At 41.8% G+C, this 26,357-nt stretch overlaps 1 protein-coding gene across 2 annotated transcripts in view; it reads left to right on the top strand.

The window, feature by feature from the left end:
• The window catches only part of tmem117 (transmembrane protein 117), a 38,348-nt gene extending 13,491 nt beyond the window's left edge, over window positions 1-24,857 (top strand). For both annotated transcript variants that reach the window (XM_063900115.1, XM_063900124.1), the window contains exons 3-8: window positions 3,997-4,129; window positions 13,266-13,365; window positions 16,360-16,457; window positions 18,280-18,439; window positions 21,508-21,637; window positions 22,656-24,857. In XM_063900115.1, coding sequence (XP_063756185.1) covers window positions 3,997-4,129; window positions 13,266-13,365; window positions 16,360-16,457; window positions 18,280-18,439; window positions 21,508-21,637; window positions 22,656-23,317 — 1,283 coding nt within the window. In that variant the 3' untranslated portion in view covers window positions 23,318-24,857. The remainder of the gene's footprint in view (window positions 1-3,996; window positions 4,130-13,265; window positions 13,366-16,359; window positions 16,458-18,279; window positions 18,440-21,507; window positions 21,638-22,655) is intronic.
• The last annotated feature ends 1,500 nt before the right edge of the window (window positions 24,858-26,357 follow it).

Raw genomic sequence — 26,357 nt, 5'->3', positions numbered from 1 at the left:
ATCTGCGACTTTCTGTGGAAACCTGATCAATAGTTGTGAAGTTAGCTGGCATCTTTTCCTAACGATTTGAGGGCAGAATTTAATGTCTGGTTACTGTTCTGCTACACTGCAATGTATCCTGATCAAACGATGCACTTACCCTTCATCTGTAATTCATTCATTTATACTAAACTAGCATTATTGTTGCAAAGGGTGGTCATTCGTTTTAACAGAAAAGGGCCGACTCTCTAGCCTCCTTAGGCTAATCCATAGCATATGGAGGCAATAGAGTGGGGTACACTTACGTCACTGAAAATGATTATAAAAACAAGGATTACTTTACCCACAAATGCGATTAATCACCAGCACTGAATTCAGACATGGCACTGGCATTGAAATGACACAATAGGCATATTTAGAGCTCCCTTTAAATCATATAATGCTGTTCCCAAAGACTATGATTCTATGTACAACCAACCAAAAAAAGCAGGACATCTTATATTGACTGTGAATACGCTGTGTTTACCTGCATGCTGCATATCTGTGTACCTACTGGTCAGCTCTCTGGTGTGTATCCGTTGATCACCAGTAGATGGAGACACAGCGTCATGTTTGATTTGCACTTGGAAACAACTAGAAGACAGGTGGATATGATCTCATCCCAAACAGAGCACTATAAATAGCATTAGAGGAGTGATACAAAATAGTGTAAATTTAGCATCCTATCTGAATTTGAATTTATCTTGAGCTTGGTCCATACCAGTGGGCTTGTTTATAGGGTGAGAGAATGAACGTAAGAAAGAAATAGCGAGATGTGTGCTTTTCAGCTTTTTGTAGTTCCTGTGAATGTGTTGTTGTTGTTGTTGTCCCCTGCCAGGCTCAGCCTCGCAGTAGGCAGTGCACATGAATCACACCTTAGCCGGGTCCTCTACTGTCGGGAGGTGCAGTGACTCAAACAGTGTGGCTGACTAGTCTTGAATCACCCCCTAGTTAAATTCTGCCCATAGAGGCTGTGAGAGGACGGCGATGCTCGCTGGCCCGGCGTGCTACTTTAAAAGTCAGATGTGACGATACACACTGTGCTCCTACATCCAAGCCAGGGCTCATTGGCACGGGAGGCAATTAAGTTCACCCATGCAAGTCAATTCAATTATGCATCTGTGATGAGCCCTGAAATATAAGACGTATGCTGTGGCCTCACAGTTGGCCACTTCACTTCTGCTTAAAAAAATGAAATATGCGATCTTGACAAGGCAATACTTTCTATTATCGTCTTTAAAGCCCACAAAAGTAAACAACCAACGTTTAAACCAAGATTGCAGATTGTATGTTTACTAAGTAATTCAATGCGTGATATATTTGAACATGAGGTTCTTTCATTAAAACTGCACTTTAACTCAATAATGATCTCCTTGTCCGTAGGAGTCTCAACGTCTCTGTTTTTATGTGCACAGCGGATATAAAAACTAAGAGTGAGCAAGCTGAGATTGAACAGCATGTAAAACTATTGAAGTGAACCAGGCAGGCTGTAATGGGAAATAAATGGAGCATTCTGCTTGTGTGTGTGTGTGTGTGTGTGTGTGTGTGTGTGTGTGTGTGTGTGTGTGTGTGTGTGTGTGTGTGTGTGTGTGTGTGTGTGTGTGTGTGTGTGTGTGTGTGTGTGTGTGTGTGTGTGTGTGTGTGTGTGTGTGTGTGTGTGTGTGTGTGTGTGTGTGTGTGTAATTATTTCTCAAAAGGATGCTGACTGAGCTGGAAGAGAGAAAAAACAAAGAGTTGTTCCTGGGAAGATGGCCGCTTCTGGCACCGGATCACAGCTAGCAGAAGCATAGGGAGAGCCTCAAAGTGTATAGTGTGTGTCTGTGTGAGTGTGTTGGCTATATGTGAGGTAGTGGAAAGAGAGGTGTATAGTCGAGTTGACTCAGAGGATTTAATTCAATTGAGTAACCTTGTCCAGCAGTGGCTCAGTCAGTAGGGGCTTGGACTGGGAATCGTAGGGTCGCCGGTTCAAGTCCCCGAACAGACTTGAAATATGGAAAGTGGACTGCTACTTGGAGAGGTCCCAGTTCACCTCCTAGGCCCTGCTGTGGTGCCCTTGAGCAAGGCACCGGACACCTCCAATCCCCCCTCCCCATTGCTCCCCGGGCGCTGCACGATAGCTGCCCACTGCTCCTAGTACTAGGATGGGTTAAATGCAGAGGACTAATTTCACTGTGTGTGCTCTGCTGTGTGCATGCATGTGACAAATAAAGAGGGTTTCATCCTCCGATTCTATTGAAGCAGTTGGTTGCAGCTCACTGCATGAGGAGTGTTCATGTTACAAATGTCTTTCAATCCATTTCTGTTGGGCATTCGCTGATTGTGAGTAAATACTTGTTATCCCACATGTAATATCTTGCTCAATAAAGTAAAAGCTTTAGCTTGTACATTTTACTTTTTTACCAAAACAATGATTCAAAAACAATACAATTGATAAAGCTTTAACTATTGATATGATAAAACTAACAGAAGGACTGCTGAATGATGTGACAGGATTCGCTAAACAGAAGATGCATTACTGTGCTGGAGTTCTTGGAGTCATAAAAATACCCAGTCCACTCGTGGGTGTGCGTCTGCGTTAAAGAGTGAGGCTTCCTGTTCACTTTCTATGGAAGAGTACCATCACCTTATTCTAGAAAGCAGACAAAACCTAGACCAACCAGATTATATTCAGTTCATATTCAGTCAGAAAATAAAAAATTCATCGTCCATTAAAAGGAGCGCTCATTCTCTGTAAGTTTAATGCGTTTTGTGGCTCTGAAGGGAACTCTGTCAAGTCGGAGAAAATAACCCAGATGATGTCATAGTTATGTCATCAAGGTTATCTTGGTTTGGGTGTGGACGTGTGCAGACTACAAACAGAAAAACTGGGGGATCATTGGTTGCATTATGGGAAATGTATTATATTTGCACTATTTTATTTATCTTATTTGCGCTATGTATGTTGAGTTGTTGGAGGAGCCTGGGATATAAGATGTTCAGTGCCAACATAAAGGTTGTATCTGCTGTGCATATGACAAATAAAACCTTTGAACCTTTGAAATGTAGGATTGACCGCTTTTGAACCTTGACCATTTTTCCTTTGTGACCCAGGTTTGATAGATGTTGGTAGTGGTAAAAAAAAAAAACATCCAAAATGTGCAATCACCCAAAAAGTAGATTGCTTCTGTTACGCAAGCAGTGTGGGAGGTAGATCAAGGACTATTGCATTATCGCACATAATTGCATCAGATCACACATGTTGTTTTCCTAAACTTATGTAATGCTTTGTTATAATGCTACTCCGACCTGAACAAAATATGAGCACTGTAATTAAATGTCTAAATGTTTTTACAGTTTTTTTTATTGCAGGCAGCCAAAATAAAACAATACTCTGTCATTAATTGCTTCCCACAAAGGAGCTAAAAGCACCAACTGTAGACTTTTCGAGGTACAACAATGAACCAAAAGTCATAATATAAACCTTTTTGTCTTAATGAGTTCTGCTGCCACCACCAGAGGCCTAGCTCCTGTGCAGAGGGTTGCATATGAATCAATGTCATGCTCTGCCAGAGAGATATTTCTCCATAATTTGGTTTCTAGCCGGAATTGTAGTAAAAGACACCACAGGTCATAAAAGGTTTGAATAATCTCTCTAATCATGCAGAACTCGCCTCATGAAACACAATCGAGCGCCTCTTAACTGACAGCATGTCCAACAGATGAAATAATGTGAATACTTTCTGTCGGCATTGCTGATAAAACGGTGACATTGGTCAGGATAAGACAATAACTTCCAAGGCCATAGAAGTGGCACCTTTAAAGAGGTCTTTTATCTTCATTTCAGTGCCTAAAGGGCACGTGTCTGACAGAGTAGGACATTATTGATCGATGTGACTAATTTATTTACTTTCATCTCCATTTCGTAGCCATACATGTTAGCATGTTGACATACTGTTTGAACCTCCACTGACAGCAGTGTCCTTGTCATGTTCCCTTTAGGTCGATACCTGCGCCTGAAAATGTTCCGCGAGGATCATGGCTCCTGGATGACCATGTTCTTCAGCGCCATCCTCTTCCTCTTCATCTTCTCACACATCTACAACATTTTCCTGCTGATGGCTGGAAGCATGGAGTAAGCCATTCAATCTCTTTCGCTATGCCTTTTTCCCCATTCTCTGCTTCCCATTTGTTAGAGCCTCACTGTACGCTCCCCTTTGGCTGGCTTGATTGATCGAAACGTCTCGCTTGAACAGAGACTCGATAGCAGTCTGATTAATCAGCCCACACTTTAAATCACAGGTAGAAGCAGGCAAGAGGAAGGGTGGTTAATCCTGAAAGATCACCTCCAGCACCCAAACTTATTCTCCCATGATCTCAACTGATTTTGTGACACCTCTCTGGCTAAAATCCAAGGAATGTTTTGCCATGTCTCCCAGTTGGTGCCTTGACTTTTTTTTGTTCGTGTTTCCCTAGCTTACCTGCTGGGGAAACACTGCGCACTGCAGAGCCTGACACACACACATCAAGCCTGTGACAGGAATCCATTTATGCATTTGCTATGTGTCTGTCTAGAGGAAGGAAAACATGCCCTTGAAGCCAGCCAGACACACACGAGGTCACTACGAGGTGATTTACCATTTTGAGCAGTAAAAAAACAGTGGCAGGTGTCTGTTCAGGTGCAAGCTGTCAAGAGAGAGGCCAGAACTGTAATGGGATCTGTCTATATAGTGCTGCTTTTCCATATTAACAACAAGCACTAACTATCCATAAGGCGCAGGCAGATGAAGGCTATTAGCTTGCAGCCGAGGTGTTGTGTTTTTCTTTGGCCAGAGGGATGAGTTTGTATAATCAGCCCATCTGTCACTCCGGCCAGCGCTGTGACACCGGCATCCATCTTGTCCGTTCTCTCCAGTCGGCCGAGGAAAAAAAGGCAGCGAGCAGCTGAGCAGTGAGGAGCAAGTCCGCCGAGACGATAAATGTTGCTTGCTCAGGGAAAAGTTACATTTGCTGTCGCACTGAGTGCATCTGTCACACAGAGGTTTCCTTTTTACCGCCTCTCATTTCTGCCTTGAAATGTTGAGAAATGAGGCCCTTTTGAGTCTGTCAGTGCCTTTTTTTGCTGCCAGGAGTGTCTCACCAGATGACATTCGGATAATACTTAAGGAAAAATAATGAGTTACTCAGACATTTTTGAGAGACATAATATATCATTTATAATATGATGTATAATTTATATCCATCCAACATATGCAAGTCACTCTGCTCGTATTAGCTGCATCACTTGTCAAGATATAAAAAGTAGCAACCACGAAAGCGTTTTAAACTATTAAATTGGCTGACACAACACTCAAACTCATCCGTCATTAGATGCATGGTTGTGTGTTGAGCAGCGACCACTCAGTCACCGCTGTAAGTCTCTCCTCGCAAAGACAGATGGTGCTGTTGTAAAGCGAGTGAACCCGCCGCTGCCAAGACACCTGGTCTTATTCTGCACTTGTCCAAAAAACCCCTCCCATCCTGCTCCGCTTTCCCTGCTTGTTTTCTTTCTGTTCCAGCAGTGTGTCCACTGAGGACCCGGGCCCTGCCAAAAACCATTAGTGTTTACATCTCTGTTCAAGACCGACATGTAAGAGCAATGTTCACACTCTGCCAGGATGCCCCTCGGAAGACGTTCTCCGGGCTGCGATAGCATGAATGCAGCAGAGTGAGCAGAAATGTGGCAGAGAGGATGGAAGTCTGGGGGGAGAGGGAGAAGTGCTCCAGCCCTGATGATGCAGTGAAACTTAAGTCTTTTGATTTATGTCCAAACCCTATTTGCATTGCTCCCCCTCACTACCAGTCTCTCGGCCTGCAGCGAGGCTGTTGTAGTTTTCCCTTAGACACTGCACAAAGGCAAAGTACAATATCCCCTTGTGACTGTGGCTGCCCCTCTGTGGGAGTGAATGGTGTTTTTCCTTTCCGTTTGTAATGAAAGAACAAGCCGCTGTGAGGTATTATTACTTCCAAGGGCTTTTAAAGGGTTGATATTTTGGCATGGGTTAGCTTTCTTTGACATGTAGCCATGATGGTGCACTGCAGGTGATGCTCTCTGGTGGCTAGACAGGGCACACACACTCCCACACACCAAGCACATATTGTTCACGTCTCGCACCTTGCTCAAGTTAGTTAGCATGTGTGTGTGTGGGAGAGTGAGAGTGTGTGTGTGTGTGTGCTGCAGGGTGTTTGTTTCTGCTGTATGCTGCCCATGCCCTGCGCTCATTAATATGCTTTAATTTTCTTTGACCTTTCAGCGGGTCTTGAGCTTGATTTAATTAAAACTAGCGATACATCCACAAGGGAAGAAGATAAACCTCGCCATCAGGAGTGTAAACAATCACTGATTAGAGATTGTGTATCTTTTTTTGGATGACAAGTATTTATTCATGATTAGTCATGTAAAATGATTTCATCAAAGCCATTAGCTCTCGGCTCAAAGAGATTTCCAGACTGCGTAATCTTACACATGTCCAACTGAGCCAATATTTAACCAGCCCCTTCTAGGTCAACAGCTATCAACCTGTTACCTGGCATGTGTCATATCAGAGAGGAAAAGCCCGTCCTCTGAGGCACCCTGGGAGCTGTAAGCCACACTTGTTACCAGACCCTCGCATCTGGGCCATTTGCATTTTAATGTAACTGTCAGATTAGGAAGGGGGCTGATTGTGTGAAACCAGGGGATCGTGACCGCCCTGGGAGTTTGACGGACTTCATGAATGTTTTGTCACGCTGCACAATCCCATTCCGCCATCTTACGGCCCCATTACCAGCCGAAATCAGACCCTAATTAGATGGTGTTATTTAATTAAGACGGCCCAATGCGTGGCGTGCACATTAATCACGACTAATATAGAGAATGGGGGTGGTAAAGTAAGTGAAGGTGGGAGAAAAGAGGGAGGGAGTGTGATATGGAGCTGGAGTAGGACAGTACAGCTGTAAAATTACTGACATATTTGTGTTTGATACCCAGTAAAGGAGACACAGATGGATGTCAGGATAGGCAGGAATAAGAAGGGTAATCTGGGCACAGCAACGGGTGGAGGAAGGGTTGCTGTTGGTGGATAGCTTTGATGAGGAGCAGGGAGGGATGGAAGTGGCATTTGACTACAGTGATACCCTGAGCGGGATTAGACCCCATCATATGAGGGTATTTGTCTTTTTGTTTACCATGATTCTTTGTGCCGCCTGGATGCTCGTCTCCCTTGTCAGTCTGTTTGCTTGTCTGGCACTAAGCTGGGGTAATTCCATGGACAAGTGGATCTAAAAGGCTGAATAAATAGCGTGTTGCGGTATGTAGATGCCTCCTGTTGCACACAATCACACATGAGACTTGCTGCTTTCTACAGTACAGCATGTATAACAAGCTGTCTCTGTTCACTTTAAATATAGATACAGACAAACCAAAAAGCTGTGGTCAGTCTTGTCCAGTAGTGTGTGATTTAATTATTAAAATGAATAAGGAGTGTAAGTGAGCATAATTGTAATTCAGCATTAGCATTAGAAACAAATTCATTATGCATTAACAGTTTATAAAAAGAATACAAGATTTACAAGATACACTGATTTATTCAATTTAAAGAAATGGATTATTGAACATTCTTTCTTTTTATTTGATGTTTAAGCACAGAAACAGAAGTGTATGTATGTAGTGTTGTACCTCTAGTATAATGAGATCTGAAAATAAGTACATATCTGCAACCATTCTCTGGCCTGTAAGCAATTGTGACATTTGTGGTAATTCTGTGATGAAAATGTTAAGATTGTTCGCATTTCAAATGAAGCAACAAATAGTTTGGTCCAAAAAATATCTGAAAATGATTCATTTATTTGTAGACTTCAAATCCATTCATCAAGAAAATAACTGTCATATTGCTCCATTTGAAAATAATCCTTCCCTGCAACTGTGAGTATAACCATTAGGTTTGTCTATGTTTAAATGACTGATTTGGTCATATTCCAAAAGGCAATGCTACATGTTTACAGACACAGCTTTACTGTTAAGACACTGTATAGAAACCTGTTGCTCTTCATAAATCCCAGTAATAGTCTTGCAGTTTAAATTCATTGATCTTTCTTTCATTCCTTCCTCACTCTGCCTCTCATACTTTCACACACCCACACGGCAAATCTGCTGCTGTCTTTCACACTCCTACATGCACATTACGCTGGTATCTCGAAAATGACTCATTACGTATTTAACAAGTCTTTAGTTAGCGTAGAGCTTTCCCTCAAAACTAATTCTCTGTTCTCTCAGAATACCTCTGAAACCGTGTGTGATCTATGCGGTGAAGTCGGTCACTTCCTCTCTGATGATATTATCCTGCTGTTTTCTGGGACAGAGAGGAGGAGCGTCAGCAGGGGCTGCAGCCCAGGTCCCTCTCATACCTCACTGTCATACAAAGAGAAACGGCCACATTGTAAACAATAAACATCATAACCTTGACAGCAGTGGGCGTCCACTGGGAATATACGATATGTATTATATTATAGATGAATGTGAGTGTCAGCGTACATGGATGTAGGGGAGGGGTGTTGTAGCAGGAAAGATAGATTGTCCATGCATGTGTTCATGTGTGTGTGTAATAACACGCAGCCACACTCATTCTTCATGTTTCCATAAATATAAAAAGCTAATAATATATCAGTTCCTGCAGTTCGATGCATCATCTCCATGTACAAGTTGTCTAAAATGTCTGAATTGTGCTGTTGCAGTTGAGATAAAATGGTTGAATTAGAAAATATTTCTAAATTTGATACTTACATACCATTTAAAACACCTTGTTGTTTTTTTTAAATGTCACACAGTTTAACAAAGACAAGCCGTTGCACAGTCTACACAGGACAGTAACAATATGTGCAAACATGCAAATATTTAATGTGTCTTTCAAATGAGTACTTTTACATTATCATATTCAGGATGTGACGTGGACATGAAACATACAATAACCTATATTCATGTCCCAGTTTACATGATTCTATTATTATCTTGGTTTCTGATCATCTGCGTTGTGAATATGTGTCTCCTTCTCATCCTCACTCACTTTAATTTCAGCACATTGGATTGGGTTGGGAAAATGCCAGCAAACATGGAGGACACTGATGTCACTGATGACACTGACTGACTGTTGTTCTAAAAACAGAATATGTTGTTTAGATGAGCAAACTGGACTCAATGAAAGTAACGATGAGTCTTGTCTATCCGTCGCAAAGGTCTGCTGTGACTTTACCAAAGAGTGACACCAGTTCGCAGACGAAACAGGTCGGGGTCAATGGATGGGTTGACAAATTGTCGGTCTTAAACTCGAGGGACTACTGTCAGTTCCCCCATCAATCAATATTGATTCCTTTATACCACGACCACTATTGTTCCCTAACCTTAAAGTGGTTGTTACTGTAACCATGAAGGCTAAGATCCCCTGACCTTTATAAGTAGTAGTACTGTATCAACCTTAAGACCTTTCCCTAAACAAAACCAGCTTGTTTTGGTGCCTGAATGACACCGAACCATAGCTATTGTTGAATACCTGTTTTTAGATGTGTTACAGTTTTAAATATCACAGACTTATAATGTTGATCTGATGGGTGTTGGATCTGAAAAACGTCTCTTTGTACTGTTCAAAACCACAGATTTATTTTAATTTGAAGGACTTGTTGGGGATACTAGTGTGCAAATATACACGGAGACCTGGTTTTAGTCGTTTAAATCCAAAGCCTATAAGGGACTCAGCGCCTGATACAGGGCTGGCCAGCACATTGCCTGCTGGTATTAACTCCTACTACTGGGCCAAGGTAATGATAAGGACTAAAGGACTCAATCTCCAGCCAGTGTAATACAATAAATGGGCTGCTTCTGTGCTGAGTGATGCATTAAGATTGAAGTTTTAAAGTTGCCTTGAAAGATGCTGTAGTGGTGGTGAAGACCGTTTGTATTGACAGCTTTATGCCCCATGGTAACTACTGCTGCTCAGCGTTGTATACTGTAAATAGGACATTGTGCAAGGAGAGGGGACAGGCAATGCATTTCAATGTGGAGATAGCCAAGGTCGCAATTTAATGTTCTGAATGAATCCAGCATTTACAGGGCAGAGGAGGTCACTCGGTTGCCACAGTCACTAAATCACTGGCTGTCTGACAGAGAAAACAAGTTTATAAGCCCCAGCTTAGAGGCCTATTCTTCCAAGTGGACGGTGAAAAAAATTAATGGAAATTAGAGTAATGATGACGCAGAGTAGTGAAAGCTCAGCAGTCTGTTGTATAACCTCAACTACCAGGGCTCTCATGGCCCAAGGGAATCTTTGAGATGAGACTTCCTTGAAAAAAAACAATGAAACCATAAGCTTTTTTCTTTAAATCGATGGATATACAGTATGGAGCAGTACAAAGGGCTTGGTTTATAGCAAAGCTTGGTATTGCAAAAGGGTTTTTGGCGCAGTGTTGGTAGTGGAAACGGTAATAGGGGGAAAAAAGCATATTGTTTTATAAATTAAGTGTTTTTTATTACACACCATTTCTCCGATCAATCCACATATAAGTCAATACTGAAAGAATACTCATTAGTTGAAGCTCCACATTGCTAGACAATATTAATATGCAGTTTATATAACCGTTTGCTGCCTTACAATAATATCCAATAACTCCAGAGTCTATCAAAATTCAATATAAAACACTATTGTACCTTTTATATCATTATGAAAAACGATCTGGTGCACAGTAGATTACCCATGGTATGATGAAATACAAAAAGTTTGACAGGATTGAAGAGAGATGGCAGAATTATGATGTGTAGTGTCGGCTGAGCTGTGCCATCAGAAGCTCAAGCTTTATCAAAATAAAATACAGTGAGGCAGATATTATAGTACCACAATTAATAACTGAGCCACCTCAAATTCATCACTGATTTCTTAGCAATGAAGATATTAAAGCAACATAAAATAGTTATGGTCCTGCAGATGAAACTTTATTGCAACACTTGGCCTTTTACAGTGGTTAATGTCAAACAAGGGTAACGTCCAGCTCTACAACTCTTTACCCTCTAAAGCGCAACATTGTAATTTCCTGCATATGATGGAACAAGACTTTGGAAGGCAATGAATTGTCCTTGAATATTTTGTCTGAACAAGTGTTGTAAACCTGATAACACTCCTCAGAGGGTAGAAGCCGGCTGAGCCGGCCAGGCTGGCACTGACACTGCGACTGGCACTGGCGATTAAGCCACGGGAGCCATTTTGGGGCTGATTATTCATGGTGCTACTGTACTGATGTTCCACTACACTGAATTCTCTCATTAGGTCATCCGGCTCGAAAGGCCATTAAATTTTCAGTCGGCATGAATAAGTCAGAGAGTTCTGCCTCTGATCATGCCGTGCAAAGAGTCCCCAAACTCATCATAGGTGCTCTGCTAAAAAATAAAAAATAAAACCCCCTCTCTCAGCACAGGAGTAACGTTTGCTCAATTAAATATGTGATAATGGTAGGGGTTGGCGGCGTGTTATTATTATTTTTCATTTATAGCTTCACATGTGGTGCCAGACAGCATTTCCAGAAGTATCGATCAGAAATTTGCTGCTGGTAAATGACTCCCAATGGGAGCTCAGGAGCAATGCCAAGCCTCAGAATGTCTAACTGACTTAATGCAGATATAAATCGCCATTCCAATCAAGGCCTTTTTATTTGCGGTCTTGAGCGATGCAATACGTTACCTGCGCTGCTGCACGTTTTCGTCAATAAAACCCTGTCAAATCTGTTAAATGCATGCTGCATTGACAACATGTGATTTATAACGTTTCCTTCCAAGGGGGAGTGCTGCTCACAGAATTGCAGTAAACAGGTACTTGTTGTTTCGGGTCATTGGCTTGCCACAATTACTCATCATTGTTCTGTATTCCCCACGAGCATTTTCTATGCTTTTTCAGATCAAGACGCATACATAATGTGAAAAAGGCACGAGCAATTAGCATAAATTAAAAATGAACACCTATTAAAGCCTCTACATTAACTAATAGCTTAAAAGGATTACCCCCCAATTGCTTTTCAAGAGATTGTTTAGACGTCTCATTTACAAAGTGAACAGCAAATAGAACTGTTAATGTAATCAGCTAAAAGATTAAATTAAAATAAACCATCAAGGGCATGGAAAGACACATGGAGCGAGAGAGAGAGAGAGGAAATGAACTGTACACCAGCAAGGTTGCAGGCGAGATTTTCCAGAGCCCTCTGTGCAATAGAAAACATTTTTATTGCTGTTTGCTGCTGGCCAGAAAATGACCGGGGGAAAACAAAGACGAATGGAGCTATTGACTTCAAATACGACCCTTTGAAAGCATAGCCACAGCCCTATCCATCGCCATCTATTATATTCATGAGTATGACCTGGGGGGGGGGTGAGATAGGGCTTGAGGGGGAGGTGATGGGTGCCCACCTGCTCCACTCAGCCTCTGAGACACTAGCTGCCAGGAGATCAAACAGGCCTCCTCGCTCCCCTCTGTTCTCCCTTCTCCCCGGCATAGGTCCCATATAGGAGGCGAGTGACCCACTTTTCCTCCCTCCCCGTGCTATTACCTGGAGAAAATAGACTGATGTGGTTTGTATGAGAGTGCGTTGGGTGGGTGGGTTTGCAGTGCTGAACAAAAGCTTCTCATCTTCACTTAATGTTCAGAGATGAAGGAGTAACTAGGACTCCAAAGAAAGCGTGTCATTTCTTATCAAATACTATTGCATGTGAGATTGTTTCTCTAATGGCTTGTCTTGACCTAGTCTATGTTTTGTTTCTGTGCTGCTGCAGTGGATGTTAACTGAGCTCCCTCAGATCTAGTGCATTATCAGGAGGGGGGATCTCTTTGGAATGGCAGTGTTGATTTGAAATCAACTAGACATGAGACAAATTTGCCAAACAAATGGATAATTTGCCGAACACTACAGGACCAAATGAAAGCGATGATAACGCTTCAATACCAACGCGCCGGTGTAAATTGTTTACAATCCTCAGGGCTTTATGGAAGGTAGAGCCATCACTCATTGTTTTCACAGGATCAGATTGATATTGATCGTCTCTGACAGCTAGCATCATGATACTTAGCGGTAGTGACCATTTTCTCTTTGGCCCTGCATTGACTCCCCCTCTGTTGGCTCTTTTTGTCAGTCGAGTTGCTACCTCTCTTTTTCTGCCTCCTTTTACTACCCTCTTAACATGTACTTCATTTTTTATGTCCTTTTTCGGTCTTCTTTCCTCTCAGGCCTCACTTGGTGACGGATTACATGGGCATCAGGAATGAGAGCTTTATGAAGATTGCTGCCGTGGGGACGTGGATGGGAGACTTTGTCACAGCGTGGATGGTGAGCTCTCAACTCTTGTGTCCTAAACAATAGATAGTGTTTCATTTATAAAAAGGTTGTGTTTGATTTGAAATTAAAATTCTACATTATTAAAAACACATGTGTATGTAATTCTCTTTAATCAATGCTAGCAGCTTGGTAATGTAACTTTCAAATATTCATGGTCTCCAGATGACGAATCCAAATGATTTTAGTGATCGCTTCACTTATCATGCAGCTCCGACAGGTCGAAATTTCCACTTGTTTGTTCCACTTAATTTAAAAAACACGATTAATCACCACATTCCTTATAGAATCGGAGGATGAAACCCTCTTTATTAGTCACATACATGCACACAGCAGAGCACACACAGTGAAATTAGTCCTCTGCATATAACCCATCCCAGTACTAGGAGCAGTGGGCAGCTATTGTGCAGCGCCCGGGGAGCAATGGGGAGGGGGGATTGGAGGTGTCCGGTGCCTTGCTCAAGGGCACCACAGCAGGGCCCAGGAGGTGAACTGGGACCTCTCCAAGTAGCAGTCCACTTTCCATATTTCAAGTCTGTTCGGGGACTTGAACCGGCGACAGTACGATTCCCAGTCCAAGCCCCTACTGACTGAACCACTGCTGGACCACAGAGCCACTGCTGGACCAGCTGTTGTTGTTTAGAAAATGTCATGTCAAATCAACTTGCTAAACTATCTTTTAGACAATTTCTGAAAACTGCTAATTCTTTCCCTTACCTTACTGTTAGAACCATGTGCTTTTATTTAATTATCGGCCAAATTGTAATATTTGAAATGTTGAAATTGAACAGTAATTGATTTATGTTGGTAGAAAAAGTATTAATGTTTGATACCGAGCCCTAGCTAAGTATTAGTATGTTGATTTGCCAAACACTTGCTTGCTAACATTCTGAAAGTGTTATGCAAAACATTAGCGTGTTAATAACATCCAGTAGCATTTACAGTCACAGTAGCTAATGGCTAGCTGTAGGCTTGGTAAAATGCAGATGTAAGCACGTAGGAATGCTAATTCTTCTTAATTTTCCCATCCATACCATCTTTTTATCTATACCTCTTGTAATCGTGGCATTATGCTGATGAAAGTTAAGCCTCATCTGATATTAGATAGATAAGTCCGAAGGGATAAATTGGAGATACGCTTTAAGGGCTAAAGAACAATTGATACTCCATTTAAATTTGCTAATTAGTAACAATGGCTTTCCTCTGGTATCATCTGCTCAGGCCAAACTGTGTGGGTGATTGCCCCACTGATGGCATATCATTTACTCATCCACAGTTTCCTTCAAAGTTTCCATCAAAGATCACAAATGTTTTTGGGGAATATATTAAAAGTTCATATAGAAATTTCCCAATGACGCCATTATTCACACACTCTTCCCATTACTAGGCCAGGTATATCCTCTCCGACGATGTAATGCACACACTGAAAGCCCTCTGTGCGCATCCAGATCAATCTACTACCAAATCTTTAGGGTAACATGCAGTTTGATCTAAGAAGGGTCAAAGGAAACAATGAATGCACAGGGGGGGGGGGCAGAGTTTGTTGATGTAGAGACCTACCTTTGTTCATTTGTCAACATAAAGAGAGGAGGAGAGCTCCGGCGGGAGTGGACTACCTGTGCTGGGAGGACTGTAGCTCTGGCACCGACATGCACACAGCTGAGACAACTTGACAAGCTCCCTCACCGGTCACATTAGTATTCTACAGTACATACTGCAGAGAAGAGGAAGGGAGGAGGAGGAGGAGGAGGAGGAGGAGGAGGAAGAGGGAAGTAAGGAGTAAGAAGTTGAGGTGAAGGGGAAATGTAGTCTGGTCAGGAGGGAGACGTGGGGAAGCAGCAAGTGAGAAGGTGAATCAGGGAGACAGAGGTGTGTGTGTGTGTGTGTGTGTGTGTGTGTGTGTGTGTGTGTGTGTGTGTGTGTGTGTGTGTGTGTGTGTGTGTGTGTGTGTGTGTGTGTGTGTGTGTGTGTGTGTGTGTGTGTGTGTGTGTGTGTGTGTGTGTGTGTGTGTGTGTGTGTGTGTGTGTGTGTGTGTGTGTGTGTGTGTGTACAGTGAGTTGGGCCAAGGCGAAGTGCTGATTCCAGAAATTACTCACAAGGTTTTTTACATTCGATTAATTCAACAACGCACTTTGAAGATGACCTCTGTGTCTCCTCCGCCGAGCTGATTTACAGTGTCTCTTCCCCAGATGAGTGAGCAGGAAGTGTCTGTTTTTGCAACGCTGCAGCGGCAAAAGCATCTCATACATTGCCTGATTCAAATCCTCTTTCAACACGAGCTACGGTTTCTGCAGTGAGCCGCTTTATTGACGAACTGACCCTGCTTCTGCAGTGGCTCCACACAAAGAATAGAGTGGAATATTTTATACTTTTGTCTAAAATGCTCTCAGAGTCTCTGTATCCATGCCTGAGAATCTACCATCTATTATAGAAGTAACATCATCAGATGATAGAGGCAGCGGAGGACAAATACAACCACAACATTCATATTGAAACAAGACAGAGTCAGTAGTGTGTAATCACAGATTTAGGCTTATTTAATATTTGGATAATAATCATTTTAAAATATATAGATTATGAATACAGATTCTTATTCAAATGTTTTAGTGACTTGAGGTTGGATTTATGAATTTCAGCCTGTACACTGTCACTGTTTTTACAATACGCATTTGTGAGGTCAGTCCCATGTCTGTCTGTCCATTGAATATAGAGCTTTGTCTGGGAGATGGTCACCTTAGCTCAGCTCAAAGACTAAAAGGCCTGTCTCGGTACAAAGTGGTACAAAATGACCTACCGGTGCCTCTAAAGCTCCCTAATTAACACGTTGTATGGTAAATTTGTCTAAGGTAAAAAAGGTGAAAAGTGACTTCCAGGAGGTAACCTGCATCTCACAACGAAATAGGGAGGCATTAACCACTCAACTAACTTCCTCTATGTTAAGTCTTCTTAAGTTATTTAGTCATTTAATACGCATGTTTCTTTCTGCAGGTGACGGACATGATGCTCCAGGATCAGCACTACCCAGACTGGGGCAAAGCAGCCAGAAGGTTCTGGAAACAAGGCAACAACCGGATTGTTCTCTTCTGGTATGTTGTCTTCTTACACTGAGATACACTGTCTATGAAACCATGTGAATCATTTTTGCTAAAGATTTTAATCAATGTCTCAGCATGCTGGCTACTCAAAATATAATATATTCTGACAAGGCTATTCAGATGTGTGTTTGTGGATTCATATGTGTGTGTGTTATGCGGTCTCTCCAGCCAGTGGCAGATTTACACACACAGTCAATAGCCGTGTTAATCTTCCCTCACTCAGTGTCAGCACCTTTAATTAGGAGAACAGGGAGAAAATCAATGGACACAGCAAGGTCACAGGGCAAACCATAACCCTGCTTTTTTACTTTCCTACCACAAGCTGTGACCCTTAAATAACTGCTAAACAAATGCTGCAAACCATGTCTGATATGCCCATTACTAGACAGCCAGTAGAAGCGTGCCCTGTTTAGATGCATTACACCACCAGAGCACGGTCCCAGCGGTGTTCATTCACCAGAGTGGCTCAGTGCTGTCAGTCAAACACGACATGTGAACGCCTCTCAGTGGTTCATTTTAGGGTCATGGTGAGAAGTGAAGGACGTAAAGAAGACATTGCGGCTTAAACAGTGTGACATCTGTTGGATATTTACACAAAGAGGTCTCACACTTCAAAGACAGTATGGCCGCAGTGTTTAACATTTCCTATCGCTGCATCGATTCACCTGCAATTAAAATGCACGCAGTCGAATTGTTCTGTGACTTTTTCCTGCAGCCCTTCATTTTATTGACGCATGCACCGACTCGCTGTGTCACAATCAATGCCGGATTTGACAAGCTTTCGTTTGAAATTCAAAGCTTGAATATGATTGATAAATGCTGGATATATGTTATCATAGTGCGCTGAAGGGGTCAGGAGGAATTGTAGAGTGCAGTGCCAAAAGTCTGAAATGAGGAAAAAGACTCCCACAGCAGAATAATAAAAACCATTTTAATGCTTCTCCCATACATTTGAAATGGGATATGAGCTGGCATTCACTATCTGCAATGCAGCCAGCCGATGTGTGGTGTGAGAATGCACACAACAGCACAGCAATCACAGGGTGACATTGAGACACAATGCACAGCAGAGAATAATACCAGCCCCTTCCTCATCGTGCCTTTCTTCATACGGGAAATTTCCCAGTAAACGGTGGAGGCAGAACTACAGCAGTGTGACATAAACCCAATTCAGGGAGTGTGAAAGATTGCAGAAAAAAAAACACAGCAATCACTGCATGCAGGTAAAAGATACTTTGGCTCATGTAAAATATGGAAATACATGGAAATATGTATGCAGTAGCATTTTTGAATTGCATTGTCTCTGCATCCACAAACAGACACGTTTCCCCTGTTTGCACATTCATCTTCCTGGAAGCTTTATCTTACGCCATTTTTCAAATCCAGGTAAAATTGCTCTTCAACACATTATTGAGTCTGTGAGAAGAGAACCAGAATTTATCTGATTTATCTTTTTTTGCTCTTGACGTCGGAGAGGAAGTGGAGCTCTTTGTCTTCCAAGATAGACAAAGTTAACTGTTCACATCTTCTTTTTTATGGATATTTTAACGTTTTTTCATAGCCCTTGTACTTTTTAATGTGCGTCATACATTGATTTATATCTCCTTCACTCCCTCTCTCTTTTTACTTCCTTTCCCCTCCTATCTTCTTCTCCCCTTGTCTCCTTTTCTTTCCTTTCCTCTCTGTCCCTTTCTTTCTTTCATCTTTTCTGCATTCCTTCTCTCACTTCTGCTTCCTTTTCTTTCCATCTCCTTCCTCTACTCTCGTCTCATTTCATTTGTCCTCCTCTTCCCTCCTATCCTCTCCCCTACAGGACTGTGCTCATCACTCTGACATCGGTGGTGGTTCTGGTCATCAGTACGGACTGGATCAGCTGGGACAACCTGAACCGCGGCTTCCTGCCCAGCGACGAGGTCTCCAGGGCCTTCCTGGCCTCCTTCATCTTGGTCTTCGACCTTCTCATTGTCATGCAGGTAGACCACTCCCCTGTGGCCAATTAAAAAAAGGGATCTGGGACGTCTCTTGGCTTATTCCTCTACCCATCTTGCCAGTTACCCCCCCTCCCTCCCCTGCTATTCATCAATGGGGCATTGCGGCACAGAGCAGAGACGGGTGTTTGATCACTCCCAGTTGGCATTCACACATACGCATGCACACGCACATGTATACACCCACAAATATATAGACATACAAACAGTTTTACTTCTTTACATCTCCCCTCTGTCAGTCCCTCCATCCCTCGTTCCCAGGCCTCAGCCATGAACTCACCCTTTACTCCCCCCCTGCGAGCCTGGTTTATTTTCTTTAATGATGACTCACAAGATTGGAGTTTTTCTCACTTTCTCTTTCCCCACTTTTTTTTCCACACCCGATGTCCTCCCTCCCACAGGAGTGTGTACATCAATAAAGCCTGTGTCAGTGGCTCATGAATATGCAAATGTGTTTGTCTGGGCATAACCACATAACTGTGTATTGAAGAGAAAGAGAGTGGGAAAAAAGTGTGGGGGGGGGGGGGTTTCTCCATTGTTTTTCCACACCCGGAGCCAGTAATGCCGGCCAATCATGTATGGGGTTTGACTGCGAGCCTAATTCAACAGGGCTCCTCCAAATGCTTAATGAACATATTTCACAAGGCCTTGTTGGTGGGTATTAGAGGACACATTGCAAGACTAATATTTAGTATCCCCTAAATATATGTTTCTACTCGGTTGATTATGCTAATTACTAAAAGCCTGCAATTTAAAGGGAGAATATCTTCTAGTATTATAAATACACCAGCCCACAGAAACCTGGCAACGACACCACTATTATTCCTATGGTAATAACCACACCAATAAAAGTGACTTCTACACTTATTTATTGAAACTATTCATTATTATAAGAGGGGCTTCTGGTCGCTCTGGCCTGTAATTACTTCTCACTGTGGTGTTTTTCCCGTGCATTTACCCAATTATTGTGATTATGCAGATATACAGAAACAGCTTATGGTATGCATTCGTTTCCTCGCTAAGAGGCCAATGTCTAGCTAAAGCCAGCTTTTTTAGCTTTCAGAAATAAGCCACGGATCTGAATTGTCGTGAAGAGAAACGCTCCCTATTTTGACATGCCCTGTTGACTCGCTTAGACACTCTGGTCCAGCGACTCCCTCTCCCTTTAGCTTGCTGGTATATCACTCCCCACCCGCATAGATTTGTTTACGACAGGCACTTTTCATTTTCTGCACTGTGTACAGAAAGCACATTTACAACAGTTATTTATGATTTAGTTAGCCTGCGCTGTTACACGACCCAAGCACTGGAGGTCGTCGCTACATTCCACCTTTCAATAAAAATTCATCCGCCACTCTCCCAACAGCTTCATTTTCCTCCATCTTGGAGCACAGGGTGCCTTTGTTAATCTCTCACCTCCATGAGAAAAGATGGGTGTTGTTGTTCTCAAAGTAATTAATGCCCCAATTAATGACCTGCCAGGATTTGCCTCCAAGCTGGGTTGTTTTTTTTTCATAGTTTTGAGCATAATTGTACTGTTTCTCCCAGCTGAATGTCAGATTTATGCCCTTTGTGTATATGCATATACACATTTACATATGCGGATCATATGCCTATACACACTCTACCAAATTACTCTTCCAATATATGTCTTGGAGACTCATTATATTATGGGATAGAGGTGCATGGCTTAAATGCCATGCCTGTTAGTGCTATAGCAACAGATATTGCGGATATGGAAGAGGAGTGGATGACTTAATTAATATCCAGGGGGCCATCAGCAAGCTGTTACGCTATTCATGTACATAGGCATGGGAGAGCCTGGCTCACATGAGGATACATCGAATGTAACATGGTAATGTGAATCCGTAGCTCTGTGCAAATAATGATAACCAAGGGGAAATGTAGCTAATATAAAAATGGAAAAATTATAAGGTTATGTGTGCTTGTTTTTTCTGTAATAGAGTGATAAAAGCTCATTTCGAGATGATTTATTCTGCTCAGTGGAAAGAAACGTTTCTGAGATATTTTAATTTTCTTCGTTATCAGTGAGTGATTTTCATTTGTTCCATCGGTGTTTGCCAGCTTAATTACACTCTGTCATTATGCAGAGTAACTAAATACAGTAACACTAGTTAAATAAGATTATGCAATACAAATTACAGTTTGAAAACAAAGAATTTACTCACTAGAAAATAAAGACAAAATTGCTTTATGTTCAATTTTAAACATTAACATTTTTCTTAAAGGAACCACCTTCAACATCATATCCTGTTTTAAATGCATTTGTTTTTATTGGATGTAGCAAGTCATTATTTTATAAAACAATTTAAGACATTTACATCCTTAATATACTCTAGCTGAAGCCAAAATGTAGGAGATTTTTCAGAAAAACTCAAGGATTAACTGTTCTTTATGGTTTAAGCTAAGCAAACCATTGCATTTTATTGAAGGAAAAGAAAAAGGCTTGTCACAAAATGGATCACTTAGCCCAATAAAGGTTGAAGTTTTAGAGATTTATTGACAAAGGCATTTTGAGAAAGTGTGCTATCTGCATTTTCTTGCCTTTTTTAAAAATGTATTTTGTATTTTTGTGTTGAATATGTACCCCACCCTGATGGGGTACATATTCAACACAAAAATACAAACTGCAGTGACTGCTTTTAGCCACCGAATATAGCCACACTCTAGCAAAAAGAGCTAGGTGGCACCACAGGGCACGGGCAGCTTCTAAATGTCAGTTTTGGTTGCGTGTTGATGTGTTTTGACATGTTGAAGTCCCAGTGCACATTAGAACACTCCACAGTCCTGTAAACACACAGTGTAGTCTACAGCAGCTGGCACCATGTCTGACCTCCAGTCACTGCACGAGGACACTCCACAGGGACTAAACATCAGCTATTATGAGAAAGTCAGTGTTCAACACCCAATAAAGCACAATACATGGCTGACATTTGTCATGACGACGTGGTAATTTGAATCTGTTCAGTTTTCCACAGCGGAGACTACATTATCACATTATTTATATGCTTGTGTGTGTGTGTGTGTTTCAGGACTGGGAGTTCCCGCACTTCATGGGTGACCTGGATATGAATCTACCAGGAATGTCAACTACGCATGTGAAGGTCAAGCTTCCCGTCTGCAAGAGTATCTTTAAAGAGGAGTACCACATCCATATCACAGGTACATGCTGCCACGTGAACTGCTGCTGCATACAAAGCACAGGGTCATCCCATTGTTTCCTGAGAAGTCCCTATAGCTTTAATCAAAAGTTCAACAGAGTCAAACATCACCCATATTCTTTGTGATTCACCAGCAGAAATAAACTGATTAAATAGCAGAAAGAAAGAAAAAATGTCCACGATAGAGAGAAACTTATAATTTGGTCTAGTTTTTCCTCCTGCTCTAGTTTTCCATTTTCTTCTATGTGGGAAACAGTTTGATGTTAAAACCACAGCAACCATTTATAATGCATGTGTAGTGATCTGACACACAGGTGGCTCCACCGCTGCAAATGTGTTTCCCGTTCCTCATGTTCCACCCTGCCGTGCGAGTCGCATCACTCATCGTCTTTCCCGTCTCAGCGTCTTAATGTTCTCGACGAGCGAGTGTATTTCCCACTCGTAACCATCTTCCCGGTCTCCCTCTTGTTCCGCCACGTGCACACGCTGACTCACGACTATAAAGAGAAGGCAAAACCAATGTTCCCGTGCTAAATGTTAAGCTGTTCAAACGTTCAGTGATTCTGGAAAGGTTGTTAACCCTAATGCATTGCATATCCATTAAGCATTATGGAAATGGCGCCGACGCGACGTGATTGGTTTAACTAAAAGCTTATTAACAGCGTATCTCAGGGAGAGTAAAGGGAGAGGTGTCACGTATACCCCGAGAGACATCTGCCCGCTATCAGTCAACCTGAGGAGATGGCTGTCTCGTGGTAATGTTGTGATCTTGTTAGAAGATACTGTTGAGGAAGTGGCGTCTAAAAATAAATCTGTGTCTCAATACCCGGGCTATATGCAAAGGGAAGGGAGTTCCTGATAAAATAAAGGTGACAGCATATCCGTCTGTCTGCCTCTGCCCTCTAAATCTTGTTTGGAGTAAGCATGTGCTGTACATCAGTCTGTAAAATAATTAGTTTTCTCTTTACTCTCTGTCAAAGATAGCCTTGTCTGTGATCTAACAGAATGTCTCCTTACAGGTAAGTGGTTCAACTATGGTATCATCTTCCTCGTGCTGATCCTGGACCTGAACATGTGGAAGAACCAGATCTTCTACCAGCCCTACGAGTACGGTCAGTATGTCGGCCCCGGTGAGAAGATCTTCACAGTGGAGGAGCCAGAGACTCTTCGCTTCTTCAACCGCAGCACTCTCACCTACAATTGGCGCTCCAGCAACATTAATCCCGACAGCAACTTAACCTACGTGGAGCGGGACATGTTCCTCCACAGCCGCTGGACCGGATCCAGCCTGGACATCAAGTGCCTGGCTTTCATCCCCAGCCTGGCGGCGTTCGTCCTCTTCGGGTTCTTCGTTTGGTTGTTCGGGCGTTTTCAGGACAGCGAGACCTTCACGGAAAACCCGGACAAGTCGTACGAGAGGATAAAGAGGAAGTCCCCGTCTGAGTACAGCAAGGAGATGGGTGTGACGCCAGAGGAGATGCATATCAACATGAGTGACACTCTGAAACGAATGGGAACGCCTATGCTTCTCTCGGTGGACGAGCGACACTTCGGAGCGACGCCCTCTACGAACTCAACTATTTCCATGGAGACCCAGGAGACGCATCCGAGCATCGTGATTGACAGCGCAGAGCAGGAGGAACCAGCTGTCTCTTTTGATGTCCACAAACTCTCTCCGTGACCTTATGAACTCCTTGAACTTCGATTTTATAAATGAGAGCTCAAGATTCACTCGGTCAAGATCCTAAGACATCTCTTTTTCCCTGGACAAGACCAAGCTTCATCAGAAGTTGACCAAAACGGTTCATGAGATCTGGAAAAAAAAAGGACAAAGTGATGTTCCATAATCACAAAGATGATGGCTGTATTTGTTTGAATATATTTTTCTAAATCTATTTTTTAAAACGGCACCGAGTCTGAAAACAAACACAGAATGCAAAACTTTTAATTGACATGGTGCTCACTCGGGTTTTGCATTTTCATATTTCAATTTTGTCACGGGGAAGCCATTGTGGTGCCTATATATCAGAGGAGTATTTCTACAGTCATGACATTGCAGCCAGGTGGAGTTTATTGTATCAGACCAGTGTTACAGCTACACTAGTGCCTTGCTATTTCGTATATATCCAGATACACACAGAAACTTATTCAGTCTATGCTACTAAAGGCAACAAAATGAAAGAAGTCCAAATTACAGTATGCTATCTTAACTTCTTATTTATGCTTTCATATCATCCAGACAATTGTTACCTACGTCAATCTCACTCCCACTTATTGTTAAATGACATGATTATGAACATCAATGCACTTTGATGACCTTTTCATATCCTCTCACTTGATATTAGCTGCAGAGATAATAAATGCAATCAGCTAAGATCAAATACCTAACCAACAATCCACCTCATGATTGCTCATGTGGCTTGCTGCACCTGGACTGAATACCAACCGAGTCAGAAGGGGTGGTTTTGCCCTTGGCATAAACATGCCATTGAAGTGCAGAGGAGGCTTCTGCTCCAAAGCTCAGGATTTCTTTATGTCTAGATAAACCTTAAAAGTTTCAGAAGCAGTTTTTTCAGACATGTTAAATGCATGAAGAATTATTTATTTATTTAAACATTATCCTAGAGTAACAAAAAAAAAAAGAAATCTGATTTTCAAACGCAGCTGAAGCCTTCAGCATTTATCTGGCTTGAAAATGATTCACTGCCTTTTCACATATTCTCCTACCGACGCTACGAAATCTTATTTATATTGGGAGTTTTTGGTCCAAAAAGCATGCCCTTCAGTTCTTTCTGTGAAGTGCAAATACTAACTCAATTACCAAATGACTTACTAATGCTTTTTTGGGGTGTGTAAAAGTACTTTGCATTGTAATTTGACCAAAGATTCCAAATATTTAAGTGTTTGGAACAAATAATGCTGCATAAAATGATATGCTAATTTAAAGGAGACGTATTCATGATAGACAGAGTGGAATGATATTATATGTTCTTGCACCACTCTGCATTATAATGGACTGTAATGTACCGTAATGTCCTGGAAAACGATATCCCAAAAAGAGGGAAATATCAAAAACTAACCCCATATTTTGCTTCCTAACCCAGTAATGACAAAGTTTTATCCAAACATTATTTTCAGTAATGAGCCCGGGGTGTGCCGCTGGAATAGTTACACAATCCTGCGTTGTTTAACTTTAATCATTCATTTCCTTATTCCGTCTTTACATTCTGCTTATCATAATGCATCTTGCGTTTCATTTTCTGCTTCTTTCCATTTACAGTTTTCTTTTCGGACTCAAATTTGAAGACATGTTTATATTATTAGCTGACTGACCTCTGATTGGTCAGCTCCTATCTATTGGCAGGAGTCGGACCAATCAGAGCAGCTACTCTGTGGGTTGGATTTCACTTTAAGTGGCACACCACGAACATTTCTTTACGAAGTTAATTTATACACCAAATAAATGTGCCTCAAATTAATGAATTGAATACTTAATCAGTGCAACATGTTTTTATGTGATCATTTATTTATTTAATTCTGTTAACCTTAATTATTATTACGGTTGCACACCCCCGACTCCTTACTGGTGTGTGCGTGTGTGGCCGCATTTGTGTGTGGGTACATTGAGGAGGCATAGGTGTGTTTTTGTGTCTGTAAAGGATGTTTTATACAAAATAGTGCATGTCGTGTGTACGTGTGTTTGTGTGTCTGTGTGCACTTGAGGCTTGAGGAGGGCGTAGGTGTTTGCCACACTTGTTTTTTGACAAAGGCCATTCTGTGAAGAGGTCAATTTGTTTAGCATAATTGGTTTGCAGCTTTTGCTTCTGTAATTATCCTTTTATACGTTACAGCTCTACGAGGACATTAGATATTAGTGTCTCACCAAGGCCAGACGCGTTCTAGACTGGAAGAGTTTAATCTGTTTGTTATGTATTGTGTTTAGGTTACAAGGGAGGCCTTCCTCTTTGTTGTTTTCATAGTGTTGCAAAGCTGACACTTCCTTCAGTCCCTTTGTGTTTGTGCTTTTTACTTAAAGCAGATTGAATCTTTTTTCTGTGTTTGCTAAATGTATGTCTGTTTAACCCTGTGTTGACAATAAATTAATACATTTGTTATATACCCTATTGAACTTTTTTGACCCAGTTGTTTTATTCAATAACATCAGAAAGTCTTAAAACCAGGTTGCTGAAATGCTTATCAAGAAAAGTTATAGTGTTTTTATATGCTTGGGAAATCGTTGCCAAGCAACAGCACGGGTCAAGCTTCTTGCAGCTGCTGACCCAATTAATATGGCCGATACGAGAAATAATGATACTATCTCCACAAGGTCGCTTGAATGTGTAGCCTGCATACACATGACACCCGGCTCAGATTAGTATGAGGCCGGCTCGGGTACGGTCTGCTGTTTGATTTATGCCAGTGGGAAACAATTTAAATTTGTTATGTGTTTTGTTCCCCAGCAGGATTTGCTTACAGAACATGTATTTGTGTAAATGAGTTATAGATTGAATTAAAACATCTGAGGAAGGAAAAGGGAAGAGACAGAATTGGTTTAAGGCAATGGCTCTCAAGCCAGGGTCAGGACCTCTCCAAGGGGTTAAACTGACGGGTCGTGAGAGGATTACTAAGAAAAAGCTTGCTCTGTTACAGAAAACGTATTTCATTATTATTGTACCTTCAGTTTTTTTCAAAGCCAAAGTAAATAAAACAAATAGTGTGTC

This window comes from Eleginops maclovinus, chromosome 2 (assembly GCF_036324505.1).
Source record: "Eleginops maclovinus isolate JMC-PN-2008 ecotype Puerto Natales chromosome 2, JC_Emac_rtc_rv5, whole genome shotgun sequence".
Taxonomy (NCBI): domain Eukaryota; kingdom Metazoa; phylum Chordata; class Actinopteri; order Perciformes; family Eleginopidae; genus Eleginops; species Eleginops maclovinus.
The sequence above is the reverse complement of the archived record's forward strand: the minus strand, read 5'-3'. Positions and strand labels throughout refer to the sequence as shown.